At 67.1% G+C, this 18021-nt stretch overlaps 1 protein-coding gene across 1 annotated transcript in view; it reads left to right on the plus strand.

Moving 5' to 3' along the window:
- LOC135571473 (uncharacterized) overlaps window positions 1–18021 on the plus strand; it is a 46255-nt gene that overhangs the window by 2016 nt on the left and 26218 nt on the right. The window contains exons 2-4 of the mRNA XM_065017954.1: window positions 8311–8458; window positions 13066–13385; window positions 17662–17717. Coding sequence (XP_064874026.1) covers window positions 8311–8458; window positions 13066–13385; window positions 17662–17717 — 524 coding nt within the window. The remainder of the gene's footprint in view (window positions 1–8310; window positions 8459–13065; window positions 13386–17661; window positions 17718–18021) is intronic.

Here is an 18021-nt window from a genome sequence, read left to right on the forward strand (position 1 = left end):
CACCGTGAGGTGAGTTTAAAAAGCACGATACTGTTTCGATGACACATTTTTGATGTGATTTTAGATTGCATTTCCATTGATGTGAGAGGGACAATAGAGCCCTGAGTAGCAGGCCTTTAGCGACCTGATGGAGGAACAATAGAGCCCTGAGTACCAGGCCATTAGGGACAATAGAGCCCTGAGTACCAGGCCATTAGGGACAATAGAGCCCTGAGTACCAGGCCATTAGGACCTGATGGAGGGACAATAGAGCCCTGAGTACCAGGCCATTAGGGACAATAGAGCCCTGAGTACCAGGCCATTAGGACCTGACGGAGGGACAATAGAGACCTGAGTACCAGGCCATTAGCACCTGATGGAGGGACAATAGAGCCCTGAGTACCAGGCCATTAGGACCTGATGGAGGGACAGTAGAGCCCTGAGTACCAGGCCATTAGGACCTGATGGAGGGACAATAGAGCCCTGAGTACCAGTCCATTAGGGACAATAGAGCCCTGAGTACCAGGCCATTAGGACCTGTTGGAGGGACAATAGAGCCCTGAGTACCAGGCCATTAGGACCTGTTGGAGGGACAATAGAGCCCTGAGTACCAGGCCATTAGGACCTGTTGGAGGGACAATAGAACCTTGAGTACCAGGCCATTAGGACCTGATGGTCGTTAGTGAGTTGGGTACTACCAACATGTGTCAAATCAAATCAAATATTTGCCACACATGCCCAGAATACAACAAGTGTAGACTTTCCTGTGAAATTCTTACTTACAAGCCCTTAACCAGCAGTGCTGTTCAAGAAGAGGAAAATATTTACCAAGTAGACTAAGGTAAAAAAGTAATAATAAAATCCAGAGTGCATAAAAGGAGATTACCGTGACTACAGCGGTCACACGACTCATGACTGCAGGTGTGGCGGTAATATGGTCACTGCAACAGCCCTAGTAACAACAGCCCTAGTAACAACATCCCAAGCCAGGTCCAAGAGGGGTTGTTTTGTTCTCAACACGTTGTATGGGGGAGGTTCAGGTCACACTTTGTTTTAGATACCGAGCATAAGCGTCTGTTTGGGGTTGGGAGGTGGGGGGTAGATGGGAGAGAGGACTGATTCATGACTGCAGGTGTGGCGGTAATATGGCCCCTGCAACAGCCCTAGTAACAACATCCCTAGTAACAACAGCCTTAGTAACAACAGCCCTAGTAACAACAGCCCTAGTAACAACAGCCCTTTTCTTCCTGCTCTGTGTCCTCTCACGTCATATGACTTAGCTGCCTGCTGCAGCGCTCAGTCTCAACACACACATAGCCCTCCAGCCCTCTCCATCACTCCAGCCCTCCCCATCACTCCAGCCCTCCCCATCACTCCAGCCCTCCAGCCCTCCTCATCCCTCCTGCCCTCCAGCCCTCCCCATAACTCCAGCCCTCCAGCCCTCCCCATCACTCCAGCCCTCCAGCCCTCCAGCCCTCCCCATCACTCCAGCCCTCCCCATCCCTCCAGCCCTCCCCACCACTCCAGCCCTCCAGCCCTCCCCATCCCTCCAGCCCTCCCCATCACTCCAGCCCTCCAGCCCTCCCCATCTCCAGCCCTCCCCATCACTCCAGCCTCCCCATCCCCAGCCCTCCAGCCTTCCCCATCACTCCAGCCCTCCCCATCACCAGCCCTCCAGCCCTCCAGCCCTCCAGCAATCCCCATCACTCCAGCCCTCCCAATCACTCCAGCCCTCCAGATCTCTCCAGCCCTCCAGCCCTCCAGCCCTCCCCATCACTCCAGTCCTCCCCATCACTCCAGCCCTTCAGCCCTCCCCATCACTCCAGCCCTCCAGCCCTCCAGCCCTCCCCATCACTCCAGCCTTCACCATCACTCCAGCCCTCCAGCCCTCCCCATCACTCCAGCCCTCCCCATCACTCCAGCCCTCCCCATCACTCCAGCCCTCCAGCCCTCCCCATCACCCCAGCCCTCCCCATCACTCCAGCCCTCCAGCCCTCCCCATCCGTCCATCCCTCCAGCCCTCCAGCCCTCCCCATCCCTCCAGCCCTCCCCATCCCTCCATCCCTCCCCATCCCTCCAGCCCTCACCATCCCTCCATCCCTCCCTATCCCTCCAGCCCTCCCCATCACTCCAGCCCTCCCCATCACCCAGCCCTCCATCCCTACCCAACCCTCCAGCCCTCCCCATCCCTCCATCCCTCCCCATCCCTCCAGCCCTCCCCATCCTCCATCCTTCCCCATCCCTCCAGCCCTCCCCATCCCTCCAGCCCTCCCCATCCCTTCCCTCCCCCACTCCATCCCTCCCCATCACTCCAGCCCTCCCCATCCCCAGCCTCCCATCACTCCAGCCATCCAGCCCTCCCCATCCTCCAGCCCTCCCCATCACTCCAGCCCTCCCCCCCCCAGCTCCATCCATCCAGCCCTCCCCATCCCACTCCAGCCCTCCCCATCCCTCCATCCTCCCCATCCCTCCAGCCCTCCCATCACTCCAGCCCTCCAGCCCTCTCCATCACTCCCCAGCCCTCCATCACCCAGCCCTCCAGCCCCTCCCCATCACTCCAGCCCTCCCCCTCCCCATCACTCCATCCCTCCCCATCCCATCCCTCCAGCCCTCCCCATCCCTCCATCCTCCCCATCCCCCATCACTCCAGCCCTCCAGCCCTCCCCATCCTCCAGCCCTCCCCATCACTCCAGCCCTCCCATCCTCCAGCCTCCCATCACTCCCATCCCTCCAGCCCTCCCCATCACTTCCATCCCTCCCCATCACTCCAGCCCTCCCCATCCCACCAGCCCTCCCATCCCTCCCCATCCCCCAGCCCTCCCATCACTCCAGCCCTCCATCCCTCCCCATCCCCCAGCCCTCCCCATCCCTCCATCCCTCCCCATCCCTCCAGCCCTCCCATCCCTCCAGCCCTCCCTATCACTCCAGCCCTCCCCAGCTCCTGCCCTCCATCCCTCCTCCCCATCCCTCCAGCCCTCCCCATCCCTCCAGCCCTCCCCATCCCTCCATCCCTCCCCATCCCTCCATCCCACCCCATCCCTCCAGCCCTCCCCAGCCCTCCATCCCTCCCCATCCCTCCAGCCCTCCCCATCCCTCCATCCCTTCCCATCACTCCATCCCTCAGCCCCCATCGCTCCATCCCTCCCCATCACTCCATCCCTCCCCATCCCTCCATCCTCCCCATCCCCCAGCCCTCCCATCACTCCAGCCATCCAGCCCCCATCCCTCCATCCCTCCCTATCCCCCAGCCCTCCCATCCTCCAGCCCTCCCCATCACTCCATCCCCTCCCCATCCATCCCTCCCCATCCCTCCAGCCCTCCCCAGCCCTCCATCCTCCCTATCCTTCCAGCCCACCCCATCCCTCCATCCCTCCCCATCCCTCCATCACTCCAGCCCTCCAGCCCTCCCCATCCCTCCAGCCCTCCCCATCCCTCCATCCCTCCCCATCCCTCCATCCCTCCCCATCCCTCCAGCCCTCCCCATCCCTCCATCCCTCCCCATCCTCCAGCCTCCCTCCATCCCTCCCAGCCATCCAGCCCTCCCCATCCCTCCATCCCTCCCCCATCCCCCCAGCCCTCCCATCCAGCCATCCAGCCCTCCCCATCCCTCCATCCCTCCCCATCCCTCCAGCCCTCCCATCCCCTCCAGCCCTCCCCATCCCTCCATCCCTCCCCATCCCTCCAGCCCTCCCCATCCCTCCAGCCCTCCCCATCCCTCCATCCCTCCCCATCCCTCCATCCCTCCCCATCCCTCCATCCCTCCCCATCCCTCCATCCCTCCCCATCCCCCAGCCCTCCCATCACTCCAGCCATCCAGCCCTCCCCATCCCTCCCCATCCCTCCCCATCCCCCCAGCCCTCCATCCCTCCAGCCCTCCCCATCCCTCCATCCCTCCCCATCCCTCCCCAGCCCTCCCCAGCCCTCCATCCCCCTCCCTATCCCTCCAGCCCTCCCCATCCCTCCATCCCTCCCCATCCCTCCATCCCTCCCCATCCCTCCATCCCTCCATCCTCCAGCCCTTCCCATCCCTCCATCCCTCCCCATCCCTCCATCCCTCCCCATCCCTCCATCCCTCCCCATCCTCCAGCCATCTCCCCATCCCTTCATCCCTCCCCATCCCTCCATCCCCAGCCCTCCCCATCCTCCAGCCCTCCCCATCCCTCCATCCCTCCCCATCCTCCATCCTCCCATCCCTCCATCCTCCCCATCCCTCTCCATCCCTCCCCATCCCTCCATCCCTCCAGCCCTCCCCATCCCTCCAGCCCTTTTTATCCCTCCAGCCCTCCCCATCCCTCCATCCCTCCCCATCCCTCCATCCCTCCCCAGCCCTCCATCCCTCCCCATCCCTCCAGCCCTCCCCATCCCCATCCATCCCATCCCTCCATCCCCCAGCCCTCCCCATCCATCCCCCCAGCCCTCCCCATCCCTCCTCCAGCCCATCCCCATCCCTCCAGCCCTCCCCATCCCTCCCCTCCCCATCCCTCCTCCCCATCCCTCCAGCCCTCCCCATCCCTCCATCCCTCCCCATCCCTCCATCCCTCCCCATCCCTCCAGCCCTCCCATCCCTCCATCCCTCCCCCATCCCCTCCAGCCCTCCAGCCCTCCCCATCCCTCCAGCCCTCCCCATCCCTCCCCATCCCCCCCCTCCATCCCTCCCCATCCCCCATCACTCCAGCCCTCCCCATCCCTCCAGCCCCATCCCTCCCCATCCCTCCATCCCTCCCCATCCCTCCAGCCCTCCCCATCCCTCCATCCCTCCCATTCCTCCCCATCCCTCCAGCCCTCCCCAGCCCTCCATCCCTCCCTATCCCCTCCAGCCCTCCCCATCCCTCCATCCCTCCTATCCCTCCATCCTCCAGCCCTCCAGCCCTCCCATCCTCCATCCCTCCCCATCCCTCCATCCCTCCCCATCCCTCCATCCCTCCCCATCCCCCAGCCCTCCCATCATCAGCCATCCAGCCCTCCCCATCACTCCCCAGCCCTCCCCATCACTCCATCCCTCCAGCCCTCCCCATCCCTCCAGCCCTCCCCATCCCTCCAGCCCTCCCCAGCCCTCACATCCCTTTCCCTATCCCCAGCTCCTCCCCATCCCTCCATCCTTCACCATCACTCCAGCCCTCCAGCCCTCCCCATCGCTCCATCCTCCCCCATCCTTCCATCCCTCCCCATCCCTCCAGCCCCTCCCCATCCCCCCCAGCCCCTCCCATCACTCCAGCCATCCAGCCCTCCCCAGCCCTCCCCATCCCTCCCCATCCCCCCAGCCCTCCCATCCCTCCAGCCCTCCCCATCCCTCCATCCCTCCCCATCCCTCCATCCCTCCCCATCCCTCCAGCCCTCCCCAGCCCTCCATCCCTCCCAGCCCTCCAGCCCTCCCCATCCCTCCATCCCTCCCCATCCCTCCATCACTCCAGCCCTCCCCATCCCTCCAGCCCTCCCCATCCCTCCATCCCTCCCCATCCCTCCATCCCTCCCCAGCTCCATCCTCCCTATCCCTCCAGCCCTCCCCATCCCCTCCATCCCTCCCCATCCCTCCATCACTCCAGCCCTCCCATCCCTCCATCCCTCCCCATCCCTCCATCACCCAGCCCTCCAGCCCTCCCTATCCCTCCAGCCCTCCCCATCCCCTCCATCCCTCCCATCCCTCCAGCCCCTCCCCATCCCTCCATCCCTCCCCATCCCTCCATCACTCCAGCCCTCCAGCCCTCCCTATCCCTCCATCCCTCCCCATCCCTCCATCCCTCCCCCATCCCTCCATCCCTCCCCATCCCTCCATCCCTTCCAGCCCTCCATCCCTCCAGCCCTCCCCCATCCCTCCCCATCCCTTCCAGCCCTCCCCATCCTCCAGCCCTCCCCATCACCCAGCCCTCCCCCATCACTCCAGCCCTCCAGCCCTCCCCATCCCCCAGCCCTCCCATCACTCCAGCCTCCAGCCCTCATCCTATCCATCCCTCCAGCCCCAGCCTCCCCATCTCAGCCCTCCATCCCTCCATCCCTCCCCATCCCTCCAGCCTCACCATCCATCCCTCCATCCTCCCATCCCTCCAGCCCTCCCCATCCTCCAGCCCTCCCCATCCCTCCAGCCCTCCATCCCCATCCCTCCAGCCCTCCCCATCCCTCCATCCCTCCCCATCCCTCCATCCCTCCCCATCCTCCATCCCTCCCCATCCCTCCAGCCCTCCCCATCCCTCCAGCCCATCCCCCATCCCTCCCCATCCCTCCATCCCTCCCCATCCCCATCCCCCATCCCATCCCCAGCCCTCCCATCACTCCAGCCTCCAGCCCTCCCCATCCCTCCCATCCTCCCATCCCCCATCATCCTCCATCCCTCCCCATCCCTCCAGCCCTCCCCAGCCCTCCATCCCTCCCTATCCCTCCAGCCCTCCCCATCCCTCCATCACTCCAGCCCTCCAGCCCTCCCATCCCTCCAGCCCTCCCATCCCTCCATCCTCCCCATCCCTCCATCCCTCCCCATCCTCCAGCCCTCCCCATCCCTCCATCCATCCCCCATCCTCCATCACTCCAGCCCTCCAGCCCTCCCCATCCCTCCATCCCTCCCCCATCCCTCCAGCCCTCCCCATCCCTTCATCCTCCCATCGCTCCATCCCTCCCCATCACCTCCATCCCTCCCCATCCTCCATCCCTCCCCATCCCCCAGCCCTCCCATCACTCCCAGCCATCCAGCCCTCCCCATCCCTCCAGCCCTCCCCATCCTCCCCATCCCCCCAGCCCTCCCATCCTCCATCCCTCCCCATCCCTCCAGCCCTCCCCAGCCCTCCATCCCTCCCCATCCCTCCAGCCCTCCCATCCCTCCATCCCTCCCCATCCCTCCATCACCCAGCCCTCCAGCCCTCCCTATCCCTCCCTCCCCATCCCTCCATCCTCCCCATCCCTCCATCCCTCCCATCCCTCCCCCAGCCTCCATCCCTCCATCCCTCCCTCCCCATCCCTCCATCACTCCAGCCCTCCAGCCCTCCCTATCGCTCCATCCCCTCCCCATCCCTCCATCCCTCCCCATCCCTCCATCCCTCCCCATCCCCCAGCCCTCCCATCACTCCAGCCATCCAGCCCTCCCCAGCCCTCCCATCCTCCCCATCCCCCAGCCCTCCCATCCCTCAGCCCTCCCCATCCCTCCATCCCTCCCATCCCTCCATCCCTCCTTTCCCTCTCCTTGCCCCTCCCATCCTCCCTATCCCTCCAGCCCACCCATCCCTCCATCCCTCCCCATCCCTCATCACTTCCAGCCCTCCAGCCCTCCCTATCCCTCAGCCCTCCCCATCCCTCCATCCTCCCCATCCCTCCATCCCTCCCCATCCCTCCAGCCCTCCCCATCCCTCCATCCTCCCCATCCTCCATCACCCAGCCCTCCAGCTCCCCTCCCTATCCCTCCATCCCTCCCCATCCCTCCATCCCTCCCCATCCCTCCAGCCCTCCCATCCCTCCATCCCTCCCTATCCCTCCAGCCCACCCCATCCCTCCATCCCTCCCCATCCCCATCACTCCCCTCCAGCCCTCCCTATCCCTCCTCCTCATCCCTCCAGCCCTCCCCATCCTCCATCCCTCCCCATCCCCATCCTCCAGCCCTCCAGCCCTCCCCATCCCTCCATCCCTCCCCATCCCTCCATCCCTCCCCATCCCTCAGCCCTCCCCATCCCTCCAACCCTCCCCATCCCTTCATCCTCCCATCCCTCCATCCCTCCCCATCACTCCATCCCTCCCCATCCCTCCATCCTCCCCATCCCCCAGCCCTCCCCATCAGCCAGCCCAGCCCCCCCATCCTTTCCAGCCCTCCCCATCCTCCCCATCCCTGGCCCCCCCATCTCCATCCTCCCCATCCCCATCCCTCCATCCCTTTATCCCTCCAGCCCTCCCATCCCTCCATCCCTCCCCATCCCTCCATCACTCCCAGCCCTCCTCCCTATCCCTCCAGCCCTCATCCCTCCATCCCTCCCCATCCCTCCATCCTCCCCATCCCTCCAGCCCTCCCCAGCCCTCCATCCCCCCCTATCCTACAGCCCTCCCCATCCCTCCATCCCTCCACATCCCTCCATCACTCCAGCCCTCCAGCCCTCCCCTATCGGCTCCATCCTCCCCATCCCTCCATCCCCCCATCCCTCCATCCCTCCCCCATCCCCCAGCCCTCCCATCACTCCAGCCATCCAGCCCTCCCCAGCCCTCCCCATCCCTCCCCATCCCCCTCCCCATCCTCCAGCCCTCCCCATCCCTCCATCCCTCCCCATCCCTCCATCCCATCCCCATCCCTCCAGCCCTCCCCATCCCTCCCTATCCTCCATCCCACCCCATCCCTCCATCCTCCATCCTCCATCACTCCAGCCTCCTATCCCTCCATCCTCCCCATCCCCTCCATCCCTCCCCATCCCTCCATCCCTCCCCATCTCCCATCCCCAGCCATCCAGCCCTCCCAGCCCTCCCCATCCCTCCCCATCCCCCCCCAGCCCCTCCCATCCCTCCATCCCTCCCCATCCCTCCATCCCTCCCCATCCCTCCATCCTCCCCATCCTCCAGCCCTCCCCAGCCCTCCCCTCCCTATCCCTCCATCCCTCCCATCCCTCCATCCCTCCCCATCCCCTCCAGCCCTCTCCAGCCCTCCCCCATCCTCCATCCCTCCCCATCATCCCTCCCCAGCCCCCATCCCTCCCTATCCCTCCAGCCTCCCCAGCCCTCCATCCCTCCCCATCCCTCCATCCTCCAGCCCTCCCCATCCCTCCATCCCTCCCCATCCCTCCATCACACCAGCCCTCCAGCCCTCCCTATCCCTCAGCCCTCCCCATCCCTCCATCCCTCCCCATCCCTCTCCAGCCCTCCCCATCCCTCCATCCCTCCCCATCCCTCCATCACTCCAGCCCTCCAGCCCTCCCTATCCCTCCATCCCTCCCCATCCCTCCATCCCTCCCCATCCTCCATCCCTCCCCATCCCTCCATCACTCCAGCCCTCCAGCCCTCCCCATCCTCCAGCCCTCCCCATCCCTCCAGCCTCCCCATCACTCCAGCCCTCCCCATCACTCCATCCCTCCCCATCATCCAGCCCTCCAGCCCTCCCCATCCCCCAGCCCTCCCCATCACCCAGCCCTCCAGCCCATCCGTCCATCCCTCCAGCCCTCCCTCCCCATCCCAGCCCTCCCCATCCCTCCATCCCTCCCCATCCCTCCAGCCCTCCATCCCATCCCCTATCCCTCCCCTCCCCATCCTCCAGCCCTCCCCATCACTCCAGCCCTCCATCCCTACCCAACCCTCCAGCCCTCCCATCATCCCTCCCCATCCCTCCAGCCCTCCCCATCCCTCCATCCCTCCCCATCCCTCCAGCCCTCCCCATCCCTCCAGCCCTCCCCATCCCTCCATCCCTCCCCATCCCTCCATCCCTCCCCATCACTCCATCCCTCCATCCCTCCCCATCCCCCCAGCCCTCCCCATCACCCAGCCATCCAGCCCTCCCCATCCCTCCAGCCCTCCCCATCCCCCCCCCATCCCCCATCCCTCCCATCCCTCCAGCCCTCCCCATCCTCCATCCCTCCCCATCCCTCCATCCCTCCCCATCCTCCAGCCTCCAGCCCTCCATCCCTCCCTATCCCTCCAGCCCTCCCCATCCCTCCATCCCTCCATCCCCTCCAGCCTCCCATCCCTCCATCCCTCCCCATCCCTCCATCCCTCCCCATCCCTCCAGCCCTCCCCATCCCTCCATCCCTCCCATCCCTCCATCACTCCAGCCCTCCAGCCCTCCCCATCCCTCCATCCCTCCCCATCCCTCCAGCCCTCCCCATCACTCCAGCCCTCCCCATCCCTTCATCCCTCCCCATCCCTCCATCCTCCCCATCACTCCATCCTCCCCATCCTCCATCCTCCCCAGCCCCCAGCCCTCCCATCACTCCAGCCATCCAGCCCTCCCCATCCCTCCAGCCCTCCCCATCCTCCCCATCCCTCCAGCCCTCCCCAGCCCTCCATCCCTCCTCATCCCTCCAGCCCTCCCCATCCCTCCAGCCCTCCCCATCCTCCATCACCCAGCCCTCCAGCCCTCCCCATCCCTCCAGCCCTCCCCATCCCTCCATCCCTCCCCATCCCTCCATCCCGCCATCCCTCCAGCCTTCCCCAGCCCATCCATCCCTCCCTATCCCTCCCATCCCTCCCTCCCAGCCCTCCCCATCGCTCCATCCCTCCCCAGCCCTCCATCCCCATCCCTCCATCCCTCCCCCATCCCCCCAGCCCTCCCATCACTCCATCCAGCCCTCCCCAGCCCTCCCCATCCCTCCCCATCCCCCAGCTCCATCCTCCAGCCCTCCCCTCCCTCCATCCCTCCCCATCCCTCCAGCCCTCCCCATCCCTCCAGCCCTTCCCTCCATCCTCCCATCCTCCAGCCCACCCCATCCCATCCCTCCCCATCTCCATCCTCCAGCCCTCCAGCCCTCCCTCCAGCCCTCCCCATCCCTCCATCCCTCCCCATCCCTCCATCCCTCCATCCCTCCAGCCCTCCCCATCCCCCTCCATCCCTCCCCATCCCCTCACTCCAGCCCTCAGCCCTCCCCATCCTCCATCCTCCCCATCCCTCATCCCTCCCCATCCTCCACCCAGCCCTCCAGCCTCCCTATCCTCCAGCCCACCCCATCCTCCATCCCTCCCCATCCCTCCATCCCTCCCATCCCTCCAGCCCTCCCATCCCCTCCCCATCCCTCCATCCCTCCCCATCCCTCCATCCCCTCCCCATCCTCCAGCCCTCCCCATCCTCCATCCCCTCCCCATCCCTCCCCATCACTCCAGCCCTCCCATCCCCATCCCTCCATCCCTCCCATCACTCCAGCCCTCCCATCCTCCATCCCTCCCCATCCATCACTCCAGCCCTCCCCATCCCTCCATCCCTCCCCATCCATCCCCCCATCCCTCAGCCTCCCCATCCCTCCAGCCCTCCCCATCCCCCATCTCCACTCCCAGCCCTCCCCATCCCTCCATCCCTCCCCTCCTCCCATCACTCCAGCCATCCAGCCCCCCAGCCAGCCTCCCCATCAGCCCTCCATCCTCCATCCCTCCCCATCCCTCCAGCCCTCCCAGCCCTCCATCCTCTATCCCTCCAGCCCTCCCCATCCCTCCAGCCCTCCCCATCACTCCAGCCCTCCAGCCCTCCCCATCCCTCCAGCCCTCCCCATCCTCCATCCCTCCCCATCCTCCATCCCTCCCCATCCCAGCCCCCCCAGCTCCTCCCCATCCCTCCAGCCCTCCCCATCCCTCCATCCCTCCATCCTCCAACCCCTCCAGCACCCATCCCTCCCAGCCATCCTCCCCATCCCTCCATCCCTCCCCATCCCTCCATCCCTCCCCATCCCCAGCCCTCCCATCACTCCAGCCATCCAGCCCTCCCCATCCCCATCCCTCCCCATCCCCCCAGCCCTCCCATCCCTCCAGCCCTCCCCATCCCTCCATCCCTCCCCATCCCTCCTCCCCATCCCTCCAGCCCTCCCCAGCCCTCCATCCTCCTATCCCTCCAGCCCACCCCATCCCTCCATCCCTCCCCATCCCTCCCATCCCTCCAGCCCTCCCTATCCCCCTCCAGCCCTCCCCATCCCTCCATCCCTCCCCATCTCCTCCCATCCCCATATCCAGCCCTCCCCATCCCTCCATCCCTCCCCATCCCTCCATCCCCAGCCCTCCCATCCCTCCATCCCTCCCCATCCCTCCATCCCCATCCCCATCCCTCCATCCCTCCCCCATCCTCCAGCCCATCCATCCCTCCATCCCTCCCCATCCCTCCAGCCCTCCCCATCCCTCCCCATCCCCTCCCCATCCTCCCATCCCCATCCCTCCCCATCCCTCCAGCCCTCCCCAGCCTCCATCCCTCCCCATCCCTCCATCCCTCCAGCCCTCCCCATCCTCCATCCCTCCCCATCCCTCCATCCCTCCCCATCCCTCCATCCCTCCCCATCCCTCCATCCTCCAGCCCTCCCCATCCCCTCCAGCCCTCCCCCCATCCCTCCAGCCCTCCCCATCCCTCCATCCCTCCCCAGCCCTCCATCCCTCCCCATCCCTCCAGCCCTCCCATCCCTCCATCCCTCCCCATCCCCTCCAGCCCTCCAGCCTCCCCATCCCTCCATCCCTCCCCATCCCTCCATCACTCCAGCCCTCCAGCCCTCCCTATCCCTCCAGCCCTCCCCATCCCTCCATCCCTCCCCATCCCTCCAGCCCTCCCCATCCTCCATCCCTCCCCATCCCTCCATCCTCCAGCCCTCCCCCTCCCCATCCCTCCATCCCTCCCATCCCTCCATCCCTCCCCATCCCCATCCTCCCCATCCCTCCAGCCCTCCCCATCCCTCCAGCCCTCCCCATCCCTCCCCATCCCTCCATCCCTCCCCATCCCTCCAGCCCTCCCCATCCCTCCATCCCTCCCCATCCTCCAGCCCTCCCCATCCTCCAGCCCTCCCCATCCCTCCATCCCTCCCCATCCCTCCAGCCCTCCCCATCCCTCCAGCCCTCCCCCATCCCTCCAGCCCTCCAGCCCTCCCATCCCTCCAGCCCTCCCCATCCCTCCATCCCTCCCCATCCCTCCCCAGCCCTCCCATCCCTCCCCATCCCTCCAGCCCTCCCCATCCCCAGCCCTCCCCATCCTCCATCCCTCCCCATCCCTCCAGCCCTCCCCATCCCTCCAGCCCTCCCCATCCCTCCAGCCCTCCCCATCCCTCCAGCCCTCCCCATCCCCTCCAGTCCTCCCCATCCCCCAGCCTCCCCATCCTCCATCCCTCCCCATCCCTCCATCCCTCCCCATCCCTCCAGCCCTCCATCCCTCCATCCCCATCCCCCATCCCTCCCCAGCCATCCCTCCCCATCCCTCCAGCCCTCCCCATCCCTCCATCCCTCCCCATCCCTCCAGCCCTCCCCATCCATCCATCCCTCCATCCCTCCAGCCCTCCCCATCCCTCCATCCCTCCCCATCCCTCCATCCCTCCCCATCCCTCCAGCCCTCCTCCATCCCTCCCCATCCCTCCAGCCCTCCCCATCCCTCCAGCCCTCCCATCCCTCCATCCCTCCCCATCCCTCCATCCCTCCCCATCCTCCATCCCCATCCCTCTCCATCCCTCCCCATCCCTCCATCCCTCCCCATCCCTCCAGCCCTCCCCATCCCTCCAGCCCCCCCACTCCCCCTCCCCATCCCTCCAGCCCTCCCCATCCTCCATCCCTCCCCATCACCAGCCCCTCCCATCCCTCCCCATCCCTCCAGCCCTCCCCAGCCCTCCAGCCCTCCCCATCCCTCCAGCCCTCCCCATCCCTCCAGCCCTCCCCATCCCTCCAGCCCTCCCCATCCTCCAGCCCTCCAGCCCTCCCCCATCCCTCCATCCTCCAGCCCTCCCCATCACTCCAGCCCTCCAGCCCTCCATCCCTCCCCATCCCCCAGCCCTCCCATCAGCCCTCCAGCCCTCCCCATCCCCTCCAGCCCTCCCCATCCCCTCCATCCCTCCCCATCCCTCCATCCCTCCATCCCTCCCCATCCCTCCAGCCCTCCCCATCCCTCCATCCCTCCCCCTCCAGCCCTCCCATCCCTCCATCCCTCCCCATCCCTCCATCCCTCCCCATCCCTCCAGCCCTCCCCATCCCTCCATCCCTCCCCATCCCTCCATCCCTCCCCATCCCTCCATCCTCCCCATCCTCCAGCCCTCCCATCACTCCAGCCCTCCCCATCACTCCACCCCTCCAGCCCTCCCCATCCATCCCAGCCCTCCAGCCCTCCCCATCCCTCCAGCCCTCCCCATCCCTCCATCCCTCCCCATCCCCCATCCCTCCAGCCCTCCCCATCCCTCCAGCCCTCCCCATCCCTCCATCCCTCCATCCCTCCCATCCCTCCAGCCCTCCCCATCACCCAGCCCTCCATCCTCCAGCCCTCCAGCCCTCCCCATCACTCCAGCCTCCCCATCACTCCAGCCCTCCAGCCCTCCCCATCACTCCAGCCCTCCCATCCCGCCTCAGCCTCCAGCCCTCCCCATCACTCCAGCCCTCCCCCCCTCCAGCCCTCCAGCCCTCCCCATCACTCCAGCCCTCCCATCACTCCAGCCCTCCCCATCCCCCTCCATCCCTCCCCATCCTCCAGCCTCCCCATCCCTCCCACCCTCCCCAGCCCTCCATCCCTCCCCCTCCATCCCTCCCCATCCCTCCAGCCCTCCCCATCCTCCATCCCCCCATCCCTCCATCCTCCCCATCCCTCCATCCCTCCCCATCCCTCCAGCCCTCCCCATCCTCCAGCCCTCCCCATCCCTCCAGCCCTCCCCATCCCTCCAGCCCTCCCCATCCACCCCTCCAGCCCTCCCCATCCCTCCAGCCCTCCCCATCCCTCCATCCCTCCCCATCCCTCCATCCCTCCATCCCTCCCCATCCTCCCCTCCCCATCCCTCCATCCTCCCCATCCCTCCAGCCCTCCCTATCCCTCCAGCCCCATCCCTCCAGCCCTCCCATCACTCCAGCCCTCCCCATCCACCCTCCAGCCCTCCCCATCACTCCAGCCCTCCCCCCTCCAGCCCCTCCAGCCCCCAGCCCTCCAGCCCTCCCCATCACCTCCAGCCCTCCCCATCACTCCAGCCCTCCCCTCCCCCCATCACCCAGCCTCCCATCACTCCAGCCCTCCAGCCCTCCCATCACTCCAGCCCTCCCATCACTCCAGCCCTCCCATCACTCCAGCCCTCCCATCACTCCAGCCCTCCAGCCCTCCCCATCACTCCAGCCCTCCAGCCCTCCCCATCACTCCAGCCCTCCCCATCCCTCCAGCCCTCCCCATCCCCCAGCCCTCCCATCATCCAGCCCTCCAGCCCTCCCCATCCCTCCATCCCTCCCCATCCCTCCATCCCCATCCCCCCATCCCTCCCATCCCTCCATCCCTCCATCCCTCCCCATCCCTCCATCCCTCCCCATCCCTCCAGCCCTCCCCATCCCTCCAGCCCTCCCCATCCTCCATCCCTCCCCATCCCTCCAGCCCTCCCCATCCCTCCATCCCTCCCCTCCCCAGCCCTCCCATCCCTCCATCCCTCCCATCCCTCCATCCCTCCCCATCCCTCCCCATCACTCCAGCCTCCCATCCTCCCATCCCTCCAGCCCTCCCCATCCTCCACCCCTCCAGCCCTCCCCATCCCTCCAGCCCTCCCCATCCCTCCATCCCTCCCCAGCCCTCCAGCCCTCCCCATCCCACTCCCTCCCCATCCCTCCATCCCTCCCCATCTCCTCCAGCCCTCCAGCCCTCCCCATCCCTCCAGCCCTTCCTCCAGCCCTCCCCATCCTCCACCCCTCCCCATCACTCAGCCCTCCCCATCACCCTCCAGCCCTCCCCATCACTCCAGCCTTCACCATCACTCCCCTCCAGCCCTCCCCATCACACCATCCCTCCCCATCCTCCTCCCTCCAGCCCTCCCCCATCACTCCAGCCCTCCCATCATCCAGCCCTCCAGCCCTCCCCATCACTCCAGCCCTCCCCATCCCTCCAGCCCTCCCATCACTCCAGCCCTCCATCATCCAGCTCCAGCCCTCCCCATCACTCCCCTCCAGCCCTCCCCATCACTCCAGCCCTCCCCATCCAGCCCTCCAGCCCTCCCATCCCCCAGCCCTCCCCATCACTCCAGCCCTCCAGCCCTCCCCATCCCTCCAGCCCTCCCCATCCCTCCATCCCTCCCCATCCCTCCATCCCTCCAGCCCTCCCCATCCCTCCAGCCCTCCCCATCACCAGCCCTCCCCATCCTCCAGCCCTCCCCATCCCTCCAGCCCTCCCCATCCTCCAGCCCCTCCCTCCCCATCCCTCCAGCCCTCCCATCACTCCAGCCCTCCCCATCATCCAGCCCTCCCTCCAGCCCTCCCCATCCTCCCCATCCCTCCAGCCCTCCCCATCACTCCAGCCCTCCAGCCCTCCCCATCCCTCCAGCCCTCCCCATCCCTCCATCCCTCCCCATCCCCCCATCCCTCCAGCCCTCCCCATCCCTCCAGCCCTCCCCATCACTCCCTCCCCATCCCTCCATCCCTCCCCATCCCTCCAGCCCTCCCCATCCCTCCATCCTCCCCATCCCTCCAGCCCTCCCCATCCTCCAGCCCCCATCCCCCAGCCCTCCAGCCCTCCCCATCTCCAGCCCCTCCATCCCTCCCCATCCCTCCAGCCCTCCCATCCCCATCCTCCAGCCCTCCCCATCCCTCCAGCCCTCACCATCCCTCCATCCCTCCCCATCCCCCAGCCCTCCCCTCCTCCATCCCATCCCTACAGCCCTCCCATCCCTCCATCCCTCCCCCCCTCCATCATCACCCATCCCTCCAGCCCTCCCATCCTCCATCCCTCCCCATCCCTCCAGCCCTCCCCATCCCTCCAGCCCTCCCCATCCCTCCAGCCTCCTCCATCCCTCCATCACCCACCCTCCAGCCCTCCCCATCCAGCCCTCCCCATCCTCCAGCCCTCCCCATCCCTCCATCCCTCCCCATCCCTCCATCCTCCCCAGCCCTCCAGCCCTCCCCATCCTCCAGCCCTCCCCATCCCTCCATCCCTCCCCATCCCTCCAGCCCTCCCCATCCCTCCATCCCCTCATCATCCCTCCAGCCCTCCCCATCCCTCCAGCCCTCCCCATCCTCCAGCTCCCCAGCCCTCCCCCTCCCCATCCCTCCAGCCCTCCCCATCAGCCCTCCAGCCCTCCCCATCCCCGTCCCTCCCCATCCCTCCAGCCCTCCCCATCCCTCTCCATCCCCATCACCCAGCCCTCCAGCCCTCCCCATCCCTCCAGCCCTCCCCATCCCTCCATCCCTCCAGCCCTCCCCATCCCTCAGCCCTCCTCCATCCCTCCATCCCTCCAGCCCTCCCCATCCCTCCAGCCCTCCCCATCACTCCAGCCCTCCCCATCCCTCCCCATCCCTCCAGCCCTCCCCATCCCTCCAGCCCTCCCCATCCCTCCATCCTCCCCAGCCCCTCCATCCCTCCCCATCCCTCCAGCCCTCCCCATCCCTCCAGCCCTCCCCATCCCTCATCCCTCCCCATCCCTCCAGCCCTCCCCATCCCTCCATCCCTCCCATCCCTCCAGCCCTCCCCATCCCTCCCTCCCCATCCCTCCATCCCTCCATCCCTCCATCCATCCCTCCATCCTCCAGCCCTCCCCATCCTCCATCCCTCCCCATCCCTCCATCCCTCCCATCCTCCATCCCTCCCCATCCCTCCATCCCTCCCCATCCCTCCAGCCCTCCCCATCCTCCTCCAGCCCTCCCCATCCACTCCAGCCCTCCCCATCCTCCAGCCCTCCCATCCCCTCCAGCCCTCCCCATCACTCAGCCATCCCCATCCTCCAGCCCTCCAGCCCTCCCCCATCACTCCAGCCCTCCCCATCCTCCAGCCCTCCAGCCCTCCCCATCCTCCAGCCCTCCCATCAGCCCTCCCTCCAGCCCTCCCCTCCTCCAGCCCTCCCCCCTCCAGCCCTCCCCATCACTCCACCCCTCCAGCCCTCCCCCCATCCCTCCAGCCCTCCCATCCCTCCAGCCCTCCCTCCCCATCCCTCCATCCCTCCCCATCCTCCAGCCCTCCAGCCCTCCAGCCCTCCCCATCCCCATCCCTCCCATCCTCCCATCCTCCAGCCCTCCCATCCTCCTCCCTCCAGCCCTCCCATCCCTCCAGCCCTCCCCATCCTCCAGCCCTCCCCATCCCTCCAGCCCTCCCCATCCCTCCAGCCCTCCCCATCCAGCCTCCAGCCATCCCCATCCCTCCCCTCCCCATCCCCTCCCTCTCCCATCCCTCCAGCCCTCCAGCCCTCCCCATCCCTCCAGCCCTCCCCATCCTCCAGCCTCTCCATCCCTCCAGCCCTCCCCATCCCTCCAGCCCTCCCCATCATCCCTCCCCTCCATCCCTCTCCATCCCTCAGCCCTCCCCATCCCTCCCCCTCCCATCCTCCAGCCCTCCCCATCCCTCCAGCCCATCCCCATCCTCCATCCCTCCAGCCCTCCCCATCCCCCAGCCCTCCCATCCTCCAGCCCTCCCCATCCCTCCAGCCCTCCCATCCTCCAGCCCTCCCCTCCTCCATCCTCCCCATCCCTCCATCCTCAGCCCTCCCT

This window comes from Oncorhynchus nerka, linkage group LG1, assembly GCF_034236695.1.
Source record: "Oncorhynchus nerka isolate Pitt River linkage group LG1, Oner_Uvic_2.0, whole genome shotgun sequence".
NCBI lineage: Eukaryota > Metazoa > Chordata > Actinopteri > Salmoniformes > Salmonidae > Oncorhynchus > Oncorhynchus nerka.